Here is a 15,382-nt window from a genome sequence, read left to right as displayed (position 1 = left end):
ATTGTGGAGGAAGTGAAAAGTAAGATGAAGGAGGACATCCAGGGTATATGAGGTGAATGGAATGATTGTAAAATAGTGTAAATGCAGGTCACTTCTGTTGCTCATCTTTGCCCTACAATGTGCAGAATTAGGTGATCTGAAGTAAGACAGGAGGGTGAATATCACAGGCTTCTTTTGTGTTCAAACAATGATGGTTAAAAAAAACAATCAGGGTTTTCCATCTAAAATGAGCAGTTCAGTCCATCAAAAAAGCAGTATTGACAACACGCATGGCTGAATTCCTCTGCTGTCCACCTGAAACTATCACAACATTGTTAATCGATTATACTCCTATATAAAATAAAAGGTTAAAAAAAGCAGTATTGACAGGCTTGTGACAAGCTCAGGGCCTGGCTAATGGCCACAGTTGGGGCCCAGGTAATAAAGAGGTCGTCATGCGATAGAGAGCAATTCTTTTTTTTTTCCGTATATTTTTTGTTGGCATATAATCGCTTTACAATGTTGTGTTAGTTTCTGCTGTACAGGAGAATGAATCAACTATATGTATATGTATCCCTTCCCTCTTGGGCCTCCCTCCCAGCCTCTAGGAGGAATTCTTTATGAAACTCAACCAACCAGGCATGCATATGACTGGGCCTGAGTCATAGTCTGTGGTTACTGACACCAAAGAAGAAGGTAGCCTACCGGCTTCTGAAAAAAGCAGAAAAGGGAATACTTGTTTTGAGTTGATTTGCATAGGTTACAGGAGTTCCAAAATGCCCCTCCTAGCTGAATATACGTGCAGAAAAATATTATTAAATCATATAATGGCTCTGTCCTTGCTCAAAGCCCCGTTCTACCCTGCTTAGTTTTCTAGTTTTAGCTGCAAAGCAGATCTGACAATTCCCTATCAAGAATGCTGTCACGATTCTGTGGGCTCAGCATAAGAGGGAGAGAGGTGGATCTGATCTTTCTAGGTGCTCCAGGATTGAGTCCAGGGAAGGGCAAGAACCAGATTCCCCTTACCAGGTGATATTTCTGTAGACCATTGCCCAAAATAGCACAGCAGAGAGATCAGCAATCAGTTGATTTGTTGAAAGGTGGCTCTACATAGCCTTTCTAACTCTTCTAACAGTTAGCTATTCAAAATACCCAGAACCTTGAGGCTTTGTTTACTGGGCAAAATAGGCTTTGAATCTCAGAGATTTGCTACAACCCTACTTAGCATGGATATAGGATGTCTCAGGTCCTGTTTTGAACTCCTGAGTGCTTTTTTTTTCTCTTGCAGTGCTTATTTGGATAGTGTTGAGTCTTTACCGAAAATGCAAAGGAGAAGATAAGCAGTAATAGAGTAAATCTCATTACTGAAATGAAATCAGGCCTGTCGTGGTGCAAAAGGCAAATTTTGCTTTATTATCTCCTTTGTCACCTTTCTAACTCACTTTGTGGATTGAGCCAAAAAAATATATAAGATAACCTCCCCTTCGAAAGGACTCTAATTTATCCTCACTTGCAGATTTCCCTCAAGAGGGTTAATATTTCAGGGGAAACTGAATGACCCTGGGAAAGATGATCTTGATCTCCTCATAGAATTTTCTCTATCTAGCCAATGGAAAAGGACGGGGTAGCAATAATGGATGGATTAAAGCTGTTTCATTTCAGCCTCCTTTATTATCTGTATTCATTACAGTAGAAGCTCTTTTGACTGACCTCAGTTTAAATGACTTGCTATGTTACCAATGCTCTGTATTGCTTCTGTAAAACATGGTAACCAAACACCCTTGGCATGCAGTGTCCCCATGGCTGGTTGGCCTCTCTCTGGCAAGTCCTCTCGTCTCTACTTCTACTTAGTTCATTGCCAAGGATCAGTTATATTTGCTTTCAAACCTGTTCATGCTTGTCCTTGTGACTATAACCAATTTAATGAAATAGAAGCTGTAGGGTTATGAGTGCAAAGAGAGTCATTTTTGCTTTTATAAAATTAAAGTAACACATGTACGTAATTTTAAAAGTCAAATCATGCTTTTAAAATAATAGTGAAGTGAAGTCGCTCAGTTGTGTCCGACTCTCTGTGACCCCATGGACTGTAGCCTACCAGGCTCCTCTGTCCATGGGATTTTCCAGGCAATAGTACTGGAGTGGATTGCCATTTCCTTCCCTAGGGGATCTTCCCGACCCAGGGATTGAACCTGGGTCTCCCACATTATAGACAGACGCTTTACCGTCTGAGCCCCAGGGAAGTAGGAGACAACAAAAAATACATACAGCAGCCCCTGACTTAACCTTTCCCTGTTCCACAGAAGCAGTCACATCTACTGTTTTTAGTTATTTTTTTGGCCAGGCATCTACAGTTTCCTAAATAACACTTTTATATTGCTATTTCTTTGATTATTTAAAAAAGCAATTTTGTTTGTTATCTATTATGGATGAGAAGATTTAATTCTTTTGCATCACCTCAAATACTCCCATTTGGCCTTCCCTCTTGTCACCAATTTATCGTTAAATCAATCTTCTGTATAGATACTGGGCTTCCTGGTGGTTCAACGGGTAAAGAATCTGTGTCCAATGCGAGAGTCCTGGGCTTGATCCCTGGGTCAGGAAGATGCCCTGAAAAAGGGAATGGCTACCCACTCCAGCATTCTTGCCTGGAGAATCCCATGGACAGAGGGACCTGGTGGGCTATAGTCCTTGGAGTCAGAAAGAGTCAGACAGGACTGAGCGAGACAGGGGAGGAGGATATATAAATATGAGTATAATTGAGTAAATACTCTTTGTTGCTGAATCATGGAGTTTGTTTTTTTTAAAATACTTCCTCCCCTAACTCGGAGTGAAAAATTGCCTTGGTTTTCATTTGCTTAGTTTCCTGTACATTTACCATTAGTTCAACTCCAAATTCTGAGTGAACTCTAAATCTCATATGTATTTTTTAAAGTCAGATAGTCTTTTAATTTTTAAAATTAATTTAATAAAACCAAAACTAGTACCTTCTATCTTTCTTCGATAAACTAATATGGTTGTATTCTAGATCTAATGTACAGCTCTTGTCTTGGGAATTCTTCTTGCTTCTCTCTCTTGTCCTGACTGCCATATTTTTATCTTTCTGGGTGTATTCTCTTGTTCTGGTGAAAATAAATTCAGTGTATTCTTAAGAAAGGGTGGAAGGAATGTATTTGTTAGAATAGATGAGAGTGTTTTTATTTTCCTGTCATACATGTGACTGAGAATTTGACTTGATAGAGTTATTTTAGGTTGCAAAGGAATATTTACTTAGAACTGCATAGTACCATTCTCATATCTTTCAGCTTTCAGTTACTACTGAGAAACCCCAAATCCATTCTGATTCTTTGTCTTTTATACGTGACTCTCTTTTGGTTCTCTTTAGAAGCTTTGAGGATATTCTCTTTTTCCTTTCTCATTTCTTTTACAGTAATGTGCCTTAGAGTGAGCTGTATTTTTTTCATCCATTCTGCTTTATACTCCGTGGGCCCTTTCAACCTGGAAGTTCATGACTTTAAATTGTGGGATGCTTTCTTGTTATTTCTCTGAAGACAAATTGTTTCTGTTTTCTGGCTCTATTGAGATGATTATATGGTTTTCTCTTTTATTATGTCAATGTGATGAATTACATGAATTGATTTTCAAATGTTAAATCAACCTTGCACTCTTAAGATTAAACTCGCAGCTTTACTGAAGAATAATTGGCATGCAGTGAACGGCACATGTTAAACTGTGCGGTTTGCTAGGTTTTGACTTACATTTATGTCTGTGAGACCATCACCACAAGATATTAAGCAAGATAGCAAGCATGTCTCCATGTCCATCACTTTTCCTTTCACCCCCTATCTTCAGGCAACCTGATTCTGTCACTGTAGATTAGTCGGCATTTTTTAGAATTTTGTATAAATAGAATCGTGAAGCATGCACTCTTTTTGTCTTCTTTTAAAATTCAGTATAATTATCTAGATATTCATTCATTTTATTGCATGTATCTACATTCATTCCTCTCTGTTGCTGAGTAGTATTCCATTATATGGATATACCATAATTTTCTTATTCATTCACCTGTTAATGGACATTTGGGTTGTTTCCAGCATTTGAATATTGCAAATAAAGCTCTTATGAACATTCTGGTGTAAGTCTTTTTGTGGACATATGTCTCTGTTTTTCTTGGATAAAAACCTATGAGTGAAATGGTTGGGTCATATTGTAAGTGAATGTTTCACTTTTTAAGGAACTGCCAAACTGTGTTCCAGTTTAGAACTCAAATTATCCCACCAACCCTTGGCATACACAGCCTTTTTGATTTTAGTCATTTGAGTGGGTATATAGCAGCATCTTATTTTTATTTTAATTTGCATTTCCCTGATAATATATGATGTTGAGCATCTTTTCATGTGTATCCTCTTTGGTGAAGTGCCTGTTTAAATCTTTTGCCCTTTTTCTTAGTGGGCTGTTTGTGTTATTATGGAGATGTTCGAGTTCCTCATGTTAAAAGATAAAATGAAGCATATTAAATTTTTGACAGTTTATTTGAGCAAAAATCTGTTAAAATCTGACAGTGCCAAACCCAAAGTGGTTAAAAGTGCTCCGTCCACAGAAGTTAGAGGAAGGACTGTTACAGAGAAGAGGTGGAAGCAAAGGAAGGAAATAAGTTGATTGGCTCTAGTTTGAGTGGTTGTTTTATTTGGGAAAATCTGATTGGCTGTTTGTGAGTGGTTGTCCTTTGGTTTGATTCTTAACTTTGAGGCACTGGAGGTTTGGTTTTGCTTCACTTAGGAACCTCCTGAAACATTGAAGTCACCTTAGCCTAATGGTCTCTTTGTTTAATTAATTTAACACAAACTTTCTAGATATAGATCCTTTGTTTGCTATATGTTTTGTGAATATTTTTTTCTTGTCTATGGATTTATTTTTCTTGTCTAAGAAAGTTAAAACTTTCTTAACATTATCTTTTGAAGAGAAAATGTTCTTTTAAATGAGACAAAATCCAGTTTATTCAGTTTTAAAAAACAGCTTGTGCTTCTCATGTAGTATTTAAGAAATTGCCAAGGCCAACATCACTAAGATTTTTTCTTATCGCCTAGAAGTTGTGTAGTTTTAGCTTTTATATGATTTATGATCCATTTGAAGTTAGTTTCTGTGTATGGTGTTAGGCTAGGTCAGGGTTCATTTTTTGTGCATGGGTATGGCTATCTAATTGTTTCAATACAGTTCATTGGAAATATTATCTTTTTCATATTTAATTGTCTTGGCATCTTTGTTGAAAATCAGTTGACCTAAATGTGCTGACCTATTTCTGAATTCTCTATTATGCATCTATCTGAATGCCAATACTCTACTGTCTTTGTTACTGTAGCTTTATGGTAATGTCTTGATAGAAAGCATATGTCTTTCCACTTTGTTCTGTTTTTTCAAAGTTGCTTTGACTATTTTAGGTCCTTTGCATTTCCATATAAATTTTGGAATCATCTGATAAATTTGTACGAACAAACTTGCCAGAAGTTCAGCTGTGATTGTGTTAAATCTATCGAACGATGTATGTGTATAGATCAATTTTTTATGTAATGTGATGAATTACTGCACTGGGTCTTCAGTGCTGTGTGTGTGGGCTTTCTCTAGCTGTGAAGAGCAGGGGCTACCCTTTGCCTTGGTGTGCAGGCTTCTTATTGCGGTGGCTTCTCCTGTTGTGAAGCACAGGCTGTAGGTGCTCAGGCTCCGTAGCTGCAGTCCATGGACGTAGTTGCTCCGTGGTGTGTGGGATTCTCCTGGACCAGGGATCAAACCTGTGTTGCCTGCACTAGCACGCAGACTCTTATCCACTGTGCCACCAGACGAGTCCCTTGTTAGCATTTTAAGGATTTTTGCATCTATGTTCATAGGACTCTTTTAGTGTTCTTCTTTTGTAATGTCATAAAATGAGTTAGAAATTTTTCTTCTATTTTCTGAAAAAGTTTCTGTTATGCTGGTATTATTTCTTCCTTAAATGTTTGATTGACTAAACCAGTGAAACCATCCTTCTCTGTGAAAGTTTTTGATTACCGATTTAATTTCTTCAATAGATATAAGGCTATTCAGATTTTCCATTTCTTGCTGATTTTCTTTAATTTTGGTAAATTGTGTTTTTCAAGGAATTTATTCATTTAATCTAAGTCACTGAATGTACTGACCACAGTTGTTTCTGATATTCTCTTATTCTTTCAATGTTAATAAAAGCTAGAGTGATGTTCCCTTTTTTTATTACTGATATTGTTGATTTGTGTTTTCTCTCTCCTTCTGTCCCTTCCCCTCACCCCCACTGCATCAGTTTAATTATGGGTTTATCACTTTTATTGATTTTTCCAGAGAACCACTTCTGGTTTTCTTTTTTTCCTTTTTTGCTTTTTCATTTTCTGGTTTGTTTATTTCTTCCATAACTTTATTGTACCCTTCTTTGTACTTAAACTAGGGTTTTACTTCACCGTTCATTTCTTTAAGCTTCTAAGATGGGAGCTTGTGGCTTCCTTGGTGGTTCAGCAGTAAAGAATCTGCCTGCCAATGCAAGAGACTCGGGTTTGAGTCCTAAGTCAGGAAAAAACCTTGAGAAGGAAATGGCAACCCACTCTAGTGTTCTTGCCCGGGAAATTCCATGAGCAGAGGAGCCTGGCGGACTACAGTCCATGGGGTCACAAAGAGTCGGACACGACATACTGACTGAAAGCAACAACAAAGGTGGGAGCTTAGATCCTATTTCAAACTTAGAAAAAATGATTTTGTTCCATTTGGGCTACAAAGTAGCATGGACTGGATGGCTTATAAACCATAGAAATTTACTTCTCACAGTTAGGGAGGCTGGATATCCACAATCAGGGCGCCAGATGGCTGGTTCTGGTAAAGGGCCTCTTCCAGCTTGAAGACTGCCAGCTTCTCTGTGTCCTCACAGGACACATGGTGCAGGGGAGCTCTGGGAGCCTCTTTTATAGGAATACAGACCCATTCATGAGGGTCCCACCCTCCTGAGCACCTCCCCAAGGCCCTACTTCCTAATGGCATCACACTGGGGGCTAGGATTTCAACATACGTGTTGGGAGGACACAAACATTCAGACCATAGTCATAACACAGCATCTTAAAACAGGAAAGTTTTAGGCATTGCCTCAACTGAATCCACAGTTTTAATATGGCATGTTTTCATTATCATTCAGTTCAGAATATTTTCCATTTTTCTCTTGTGCTTTCTTCCTTGGCCCATGGGTTACTTAGAAAAATGTTTATAGATATCATTTTGTCATTGATTTCTAATTTAATTTAGTCAGAGAACAAAATCTGTAGAAATAAATCTTTTAAAATATATTGAAACTGATTTATGACCAAGCATATGTTGTATGTTTGTGAATGTTCTATGTGCCATTGAGAAGAATGCTTATTTTGCAGTTGTTGGTTGTGATGTTTTGTACAGGTCAACTAGATTAAGGTGGTTTATAGTACTGTTGGATTCTTCTGTATCCTGACCTTTTTGTCTCTTTGTCTTATCAGTTATCAAGAAAGAAGTGTTAAAATCGCCAATTATTAATATTAAATCATGGATTTGTCTGTTTCTTTCTTTAGTTCTGTTAGTTTTTGGTGTACATAGTTTGAAGATCTGTTAGTAATTACCCACACTTTTATTATTGCTATGTATTCCTGATTGACCCTTTTATCATTATGATATGCCTTTTAATTTTATTTATCTACCTATTTTTGGCTGTGCTGGGTCTTCGTTGCTATGCAGGCTCTTCGTTAGCTGCAGACAGCAGGAGCTATTCTCTGCCTGTGGCACGTGGGCTTCTCACTGCCGTGGCTTCTCTTGTTTCGGGGCATGGGCTCTAGAGTGCAGGATCAGGAGTTGTGGCGCACGGACTCAGTTGCTCTGCGGCATGTGGGATCCTCCTGGACCAAGGATCAAACCTTCCTGTGTCTCCTGCGTTGGCAGGTAGATTCTTTACTCCTGAGCCACTAGGGAAGCCCTGAAATATCCTTCATCTCTGGTAATACTCCTTGTTTTGAAATCTACTTTGTCTGATATGAATTTAACCACAAAAGCTTTCTTTTGCTGTTAGGTAAACATTTTTCAATCCTTTTACTTCTCACCTAGTTGGCTCTTTTATATTTATCTGACCATGAGGGTCTATGCTTTTTAGTTTATTGTGTTTAGTTCATTTGCATAGTGTTTAATTCATTAACTTTTAATGTTAATAGTTTGTGTTTAGGCATACCATCTTGCATTTCTATTTGTTCCACCTGGGTTTTTCTTTTATTGTTGGTATTCCTCTGTTTCACCTTCTCTGCCTTCTTTTGGGTTAATCGAATACTTTCTGGTCTTCCATTTTATTTCTACCATTGGATTTTTAGTTATACCTCACTATACCTCTTTTATTAATTTAAAAATATATTTTAAATTATGAAAATATGATAACACTTTCATATTATCATATCATATTGTATCATATGAAAGTTTACAGGAAAATTGAAAAATACAGAACAAAGTTACATATAGTCCCACTATATCTTAAATTATTTTTTAAGCAAATAAATTAAGATTTTTAATTGGAATTTCAATATCAAACTCTCAAAAATTAATAGAATGAATATAAGAGAAATAGAAGAATACAGTAGACTTGAAAAACACTGTGAATCAATTCAACATAAGTAAGATTTATTCAATTTTCACACAATAAGGATACAAATTCTATTCAAGTTCCCATACAGTGTAAACTAGGAGACACTGGAACATATCCAGGGACATAAAACAAGCTGCAGAAATTTCATGGGATCTGAGGACGTATGAGTTGGGTATAGCTCCCATGTTACCAGGAACTCACAGTAGCTTTCACACATATCTGACTCTTTGTGACCCCGTGGACTGTAGCCCGCTAGGCTCCTCTGTCCATGGGATTATCCAGGCAAGAATACTAGAGTGGGTTGCTGTCTTCTCCTCCAGGAGATCTTCCCGACCCAGGGATCAAATCTGGGTTTCCTGCATTGCAGATGGATTCTTTTACTATCTGAGTCATCAAGGAAGCCCTCACAAGCTTACAATTCATTTCAAATCTTGTTTTGCCCACGCCTGACAAATCAGACTAGTACGCTGTGCATCAGAGAGAAAAGAGAAGGCTCTAATTAGGAGTCATCCATGCTGCTGCCCAGCTTCCATGCTTCCATAATGTCTGAATGGCAGGATGGGTCAATGCCTAAAAACTCTATCCCCGCCTTCACCAGGAGCCCAGGGGGAGGACCTTGGGCAGGGTGCTGGGGTAGTTGAAAGATGCAGTATTAACAGTCAGTGAGGTAAACTTGCTAAAATTGGCCGTATCTCAGAAAATGTAAATATTCCATTTAAAAAATAGACTTACTAGGACAAAAATTCTGCTTAGAAACTGACTAACACTGGCTGTCAGATGCTTATATATTATTATAAAAAATAATTCAAACAAGAAAATAAAACTTTCTGAGCAGGAGCCTAACTCCTACCACAGGACTTCCTAGCCCTAAAGAAATTTCTACCATGAGAGAGTAGTTGTGAAGAAGCCGTGGCTACAGGAGTTTCCTTCTGCACAGCTGGGAGCTGTGGGAAGCAGGCATGTACCATAGGTGGTGGACTTGGCAGAGAGAGGAGCATATGGGTTCGACAGCAGAAATAGATGTCACCATCTGGCACAAAAGCCCCTCAAATAATCCCATTACCTCGCTGTCCTACCCCTTCCCCAGGTTGAGAGCAGATGGCCTTTGAGATGTATTTGAGTTTTTTGTTTTTGTTTTTTTATGACGTAGTCCTCCTTTTAAGCAAAAGTAGGTAGAAGGTGATATGTTGTTGGGGGTGCCTGCCAAGGTAGAGTTTAAGGAAATGGGGAGATGTTTCTGAGGATGGATTCCCTCTGACATGACTGCTTGGACTGGAACCGGAATGTTTCCTGGGGGTGCTAATTAGAACAGGAAATGTGTAATCCCCAGTAGTCAGACAGACCAGCATGCCAGCTGTTGGTGTACAAGTGAAATTGATTCCTGGATGAGAGGTGTCTGCAGAAAGATTTCCTGGAGGCACTTCTTGCCAGGCTGGAGATGACTTTCAAATGAGACTCCTGGACACAGACAGCTTGTTAGTGTGTTGAGTGGCTTATTGTTCAGTCACTCAGTCAGGTCCTACTCCTTGCGACTCCACGGACTGTAGCATTCCAGGCTTCCCGGTCCTTCACTATCTCCTGGAGTTTGCTCAAACTAATGTCCATCAAGCCGGTGATGCCATCCAGTCATCTCATCCTCTGTCTCCCCCCTTCTCCTCCTGCCTGCAGTCTTTCCCAGCTTTGTGCTTATTTTGTGCAGGATTTGACCGTCAGTGCCAGGCTGTGGCCCCTTGGGACACAGGTAGTCAAGTCAAACACGTTGTGAATACCTTGCTGGGCTTCAATATCTAGAACCTCGATGGTTGTCGACTTTCAGTCTTGCTTGGGATGGAATTTTGGAGACACTGCAAATATTTCAGTATTTGCTGTTGCTGTTGGAGTTTGTTCTTTGGTTTGTGTGGTCAGGTGGTTCCATGGCATGTCCTGTGGAGCTCTGACACATCCCTCATGAGCTATGACACTGTGCCTAGATTCCAACAACACGATGACTTTTTGTTAGATTTTAAAAGCATGACTATTTGGGCTGGAACAACTCACCCTGTATAATATCTGCATGCTAAGTGGCTTCAGTTGTATCTGACGCTGTGTGACGCTATGGACTGTAGCCCACCAGGCTCCTCTGTCCATGGGATTCTCCAGGCAAGAACACTGGAGTGGATTGCCATGCCTTCCTCCAGGGACTCTTCCCAACCCAGAGATCAAATCCATGTTTCCTCATTGGCAGGCGGGCTCTTTACCACTAAAGCATCCTCTAAAGTAAAATCTGGAAACAGAGTCCCAGTTGAAACTCCTTAGATAAACAAATGTGCCTTTGCTACAGGAGTTGGTTGCCATTATTATTCACCTTGAGAAGGTTCCGTGTTCACCTGAAGGTGACCTGTCTATGGGTTAAACAACTGTGCTTCTCCCCTTGGGTGAGAATGGTGCTGGCTACACATGCCTTACTGTCTTTTCCTGACCATGTTGGACCCAGTGATGTATGCTGTATGGACAGAGTATTCTTGGAATTGAATGAAACTCTACACACCTCTCAGATTCTCTCTTTACACAGTGGATGGCTGGGGTGGTCTCTGTCAGTGCCGTCTGTTCTAGAGACTGGAGAGAATCCTAGTTCTGCTGATGGTCAATCAGAATTCCATCCCCCATCTTTCCCCCTTTCAGATCCATGAGAAAGAAGAGGAAGAGTTCAATGAGAAGAGTGAACACGATTCTGGAATCAATGAGGAGCCTCTACTCACAGCAGATCAGGTATGAATATGTCTTGGTTCTCGGAACTTTTAGTTCTTTTGATAGAGAAAAAGTTTGAGTACTCACTTGCCACATGCCTTTCAGGTGACAGAAAAATGTATGGTCTTGTGGTGGCTCTGTCATGACTGAGAGTGTGTTTGATAAGGGATTGCATGTCTCTTTAAGACTCAGTTTACCCACCTGCAGTAAATGGGAATGTAACTCCTGACATGTGCGTCGGGTGGGGTCTGTGTTTGGTAACAGCCGGAGAGGGGCCCGTGTTTACTGCCTTCATTTCCTGCTAAGCCTTTTTATTGCAACTCATTGTATTTGGTGTCAAGACACTTAAACAAGGGTCCCAAATCCTTGTTCTCATGAGAATAGAAATGACAGTTGAGGCTTTCAAGTGATGGATATTTTCTCGTATTTCATAAAACATTGAAAATGTTGAACCTTCCCAAAAGAGTCTTAGAAACACTCATTTGGTTAAAAAAAAAAAAGATATGCTTCACATTTTATTGACTTACTTACATTTTGGTTTTAGTAATTTGTTACTTAGGGAGAATACTCCTGGGTCTCTGGATTCCTCTTTCAACCTTTCAGTCAACAACTATTTATGGGCACTTGCTTTGAGCAGGCACCTTTCGAGCATTTTCACAGAGTGATTCTGAAAAAGCTCTACCAGGAGCCTTTGGTGCCAGAAAGTGCTTTTCAGTAAAAGGAACTCTTTCATATCTGTGGTAAAGGGTGGGATATAAACAGATAAGAATCAAGAGATTAAAGGGAACTGGATTGAAAAGAAGAGGCGCTAGCATTTATTCTTGTGAATTTCGGGAGGAAATGCAGTTCAGTGATCCAAGTTCAACGATAATGACTTCTAGGGAAAGAGGAACTCAGCCATAAAATTCCAAAGAGGGATCATGTCATTTGCTTGTATTCCATGAATGGCTTAAGTATCCCCTACATTTGTGAGTGGAGATGGGGAAGCTTTGGAATAAAATGGAAATTATGCCAAAGGAGGGAACTCTAAGCGCCTTTATCTTTGGTCCAGCCTAACATAAAGGAGCCCACTTCAATGACCAGTGGCCTTGGAGCCAGAGCCCATCACAGCCTCGAGAATAAACATACAGATGCTCTGTTCTGACCAGACTCATCAGTGGCTCCTTCCAAAGAAGTAGTCTTTGCTCATTCCCTTTTCTTCATGTGTGAACAATTAGTGTCCAAAGTCTTATGCATTGTTCAGTAGTTCACCCTTTTCCCTTTTGGCAGTTATCTAATTTTACTCTCATCTTCTAGAACCAGTCCCCTACAATAGTCTAGATTATAGTTGAGTTTCTTACCTATTTTCTGCTGCCTAGACCCTACTTATTCTATTATTATTTGTCTTGATTTGCACTTGTTGGCCAGCTTTAGTTCTTGTCCTGGTGAATTCTGGAGGTAGAGCTCTTTTCCTCTATGTGAAAAGCAGTACATGAGTTTGAGCTGTCCTAGGAACACGGCCATTTCTGGTCATAAGCATCATTACAATGAATGGACTGGATTTTGTGTTCGATTTGGGTGGGTGAAATATTCTCCCACTCAGGAAGAAAGTGCCCAGCAAATTGAAGTAAATGTTCCCTTCCAGGCATTTCTGCTTTGTTTCCTGAAAGAGCAGTTTATTTCCAATAAAGCACTCATCTAAATGGTGTTCTTGGAAGAGGTTTGACGTTAAAGAGGGCTTTGCGTTAAAGGGAGAATGTTTGCAAGCCTTCGGTCAGATCTATTTTTATTATTATTCAACATTTATTAAGTAACAATATTGCTTTAGGAATTTTACAAAGACAGCAAATTAGGCACATCTTTCATTGATCATCCTTCACGATGAGATATTCCTGCAGCAGAGAAGAGTGAGTGCTCTCTTGTGTACACTGTTCAGGTGATTGAAGAGATTGAAGAAATGATGCAGAATTCCCCCGACCCTGAAGAGGAAGAGGAGGTCCTGGAAGAGGAGGATGGGGGAGAAACCTCCTCCCAGGCGGACTCGGTCCTCCTGCAGGAGATGCAGGCCTTGACCCAGACCTTCAACAACAACTGGTCCTATGAAGGTGAGGGTCCTGGGGGTGGACTCGGGAAGGATGAACTCAGCTCTGCTGGGTAGGACATGTGCTTCACATGCCACTAATAGAGCCTCGGGATCTAGGGAGTTGACATCACTGTTCTTACTGTGTATCAGTAGGGAAGTTCGCATCACAGAGGGTGGGGAGGAGGCAATCGAGCAAAATTAAAGTTGTAAAATGAACCAAAGAACAAGTAGAGGAAATCTGAACTCACTATTCCGAATGATGCTTCCCTGGTGGGCTCCCCTGGCAGTCCACTGGTTAAGACTCTGCCCTTCCAAGACAGGGGGTGCGGGTTCAATTCCTGGTTAGGGTACTAAGGTCCCACATGCTGCACAGAGCACCCCCCAAAAACCCCGCATGATGCTACCATAAAGTCAATGAAGACAATCTACAAACAGTGATGACAATAATAGCGTGTATATTTAGAGAGCTTTGGAGTGCCAAAGCCTGTTCTAAAACTTTGTACGCATAATCTCATTTCATGCCTGTAACAACCCCATTAGGACTGAACTAACTGAGTTTCTGGACGAGTAAGTGACTTGTTTGGGGCCATTGTCAGGGAAATATGATTTAAAAATAATATCTCCTCCCCACCCGAGAAACCTTTTCACAGTAAGGGAGAAAGGAAACAACTTTATTATCGAATAAGCATGAAGCCAGAATATGGTGCATATCACAGTTCAATCAGTTCAGTTCAGTCACTCAGTTGTGTCCAGCTCTTTGCGACATGAACTGCAGTCTGCCAGGCTTTCCTGTCCATCACCAACTCCTGGAGCTTGCTCAGACTCATGTCCACTGATTTGGTGATGCCATCCAACCATCTCATCCTCTGTCATCCCTTTCTCTTCCTGCATTCAGTCTTTCCCAGTATCAGGGTCTTTTCTAGTGAGTCAGTTCTTTGCATCAGGTGGCCAAAGTATTGGAGCTTCAGCTTCAGCATCAGTCCTTCCAATGAATATTCAGGACTAATTTCCTCTAAAATTGACCGGTTTGATCTCCTTATCACAGTCATCCACTAAAGGGCTTGCAAAACCAGAAAGAAACCTCACCTTTACCTACAGGCAATTGGACACAACCCATTACATTGAGGAAGTTTTGCAATTTGGAGTCAGGTGATGAGTGAGGCCCCTGTTTTGTTTCATGGTGGTGACTTTTCAAAGCAGAGGCTCCCAGATCTTTGAGGAAACATTCCTGAGTCCTGAGACTGGCAGGAGGTGTATTTAGCCATGAAAATGAATGACACACATTTGAAAAGGACAGAGAAAGAGATTCTGGAAGAAAAGGGAAGGAAGGGGAGAGGGGAAGTCTCTTCCCTTTTTTTCAACAGGGAGAATTGAGCCTCTTTTTTTTTCCCCCATCATGTGGCACGTGAGATCTTAGTTCCCCAACCAGGGATCGAATCACACCCCCAACAATGGAGGCATGGAGTTTTAACTGCTGAACCACGAAGGAAGCCACAAGCCTCTTACTTTTAATGCATATTTGCTCCTACACCACCTTCAAGTCATAAGGGGGTGGAGCCAAAGTTTGAAGGCAGGCAGGTTAGCTGCAGAGTCCACACTCTTAATCTGCATATCATATTAACTCTCTGACACAGGTTTGTAGTAATTATGATCCTGCAAACAAAGGGGCAGATGGAGCGTGAAATTAAAAGATGTAATACCAGTGGCAAAAACGGGTATAAACTTATCAATCTGTAGGGATAATGGTAACCGTGCTGCCAGAAGGGCCACGTCCCCTGGGAGTGGATTTGCATGGGGGTAGCGGGGCTTACCAAACGACAGAGAGGGAAGGCGGGATGGTCAGGGTATAAAAGTCCAAACTCTGATTAGAATAGTGGCGGAAACAGAGGCATGACCTGAGGGACTGAGTGCTGTAAGTAAGACTGTGGCTCCAGAGTGGAAGCAGGGCGATGTTAGCAGAAAAAATCTGCTGGGAGCTG

General features: G+C 40.5%; 1 protein-coding gene across 1 annotated transcript in view; it reads left to right on the top strand.

Annotated features, from left to right (window-relative positions):
- The window catches only part of FEZ1 (fasciculation and elongation protein zeta 1), a 41,423-nt gene that overhangs the window by 13,952 nt on the left and 12,089 nt on the right, over positions 1–15,382 (top strand). Inside the window, exons 4-5 of the mRNA XM_052662067.1 lie at positions 11,276–11,362; positions 13,257–13,425. Coding sequence (XP_052518027.1) covers positions 11,276–11,362; positions 13,257–13,425 — 256 coding nt within the window. The remainder of the gene's footprint in view (positions 1–11,275; positions 11,363–13,256; positions 13,426–15,382) is intronic.

This window comes from Budorcas taxicolor, chromosome 25 (genome assembly GCF_023091745.1).
Source record: "Budorcas taxicolor isolate Tak-1 chromosome 25, Takin1.1, whole genome shotgun sequence".
Taxonomy (NCBI): Eukaryota; Metazoa; Chordata; class Mammalia; order Artiodactyla; family Bovidae; genus Budorcas; species Budorcas taxicolor.
This window is presented reverse-complemented; position numbering and strand designations above follow the sequence as displayed.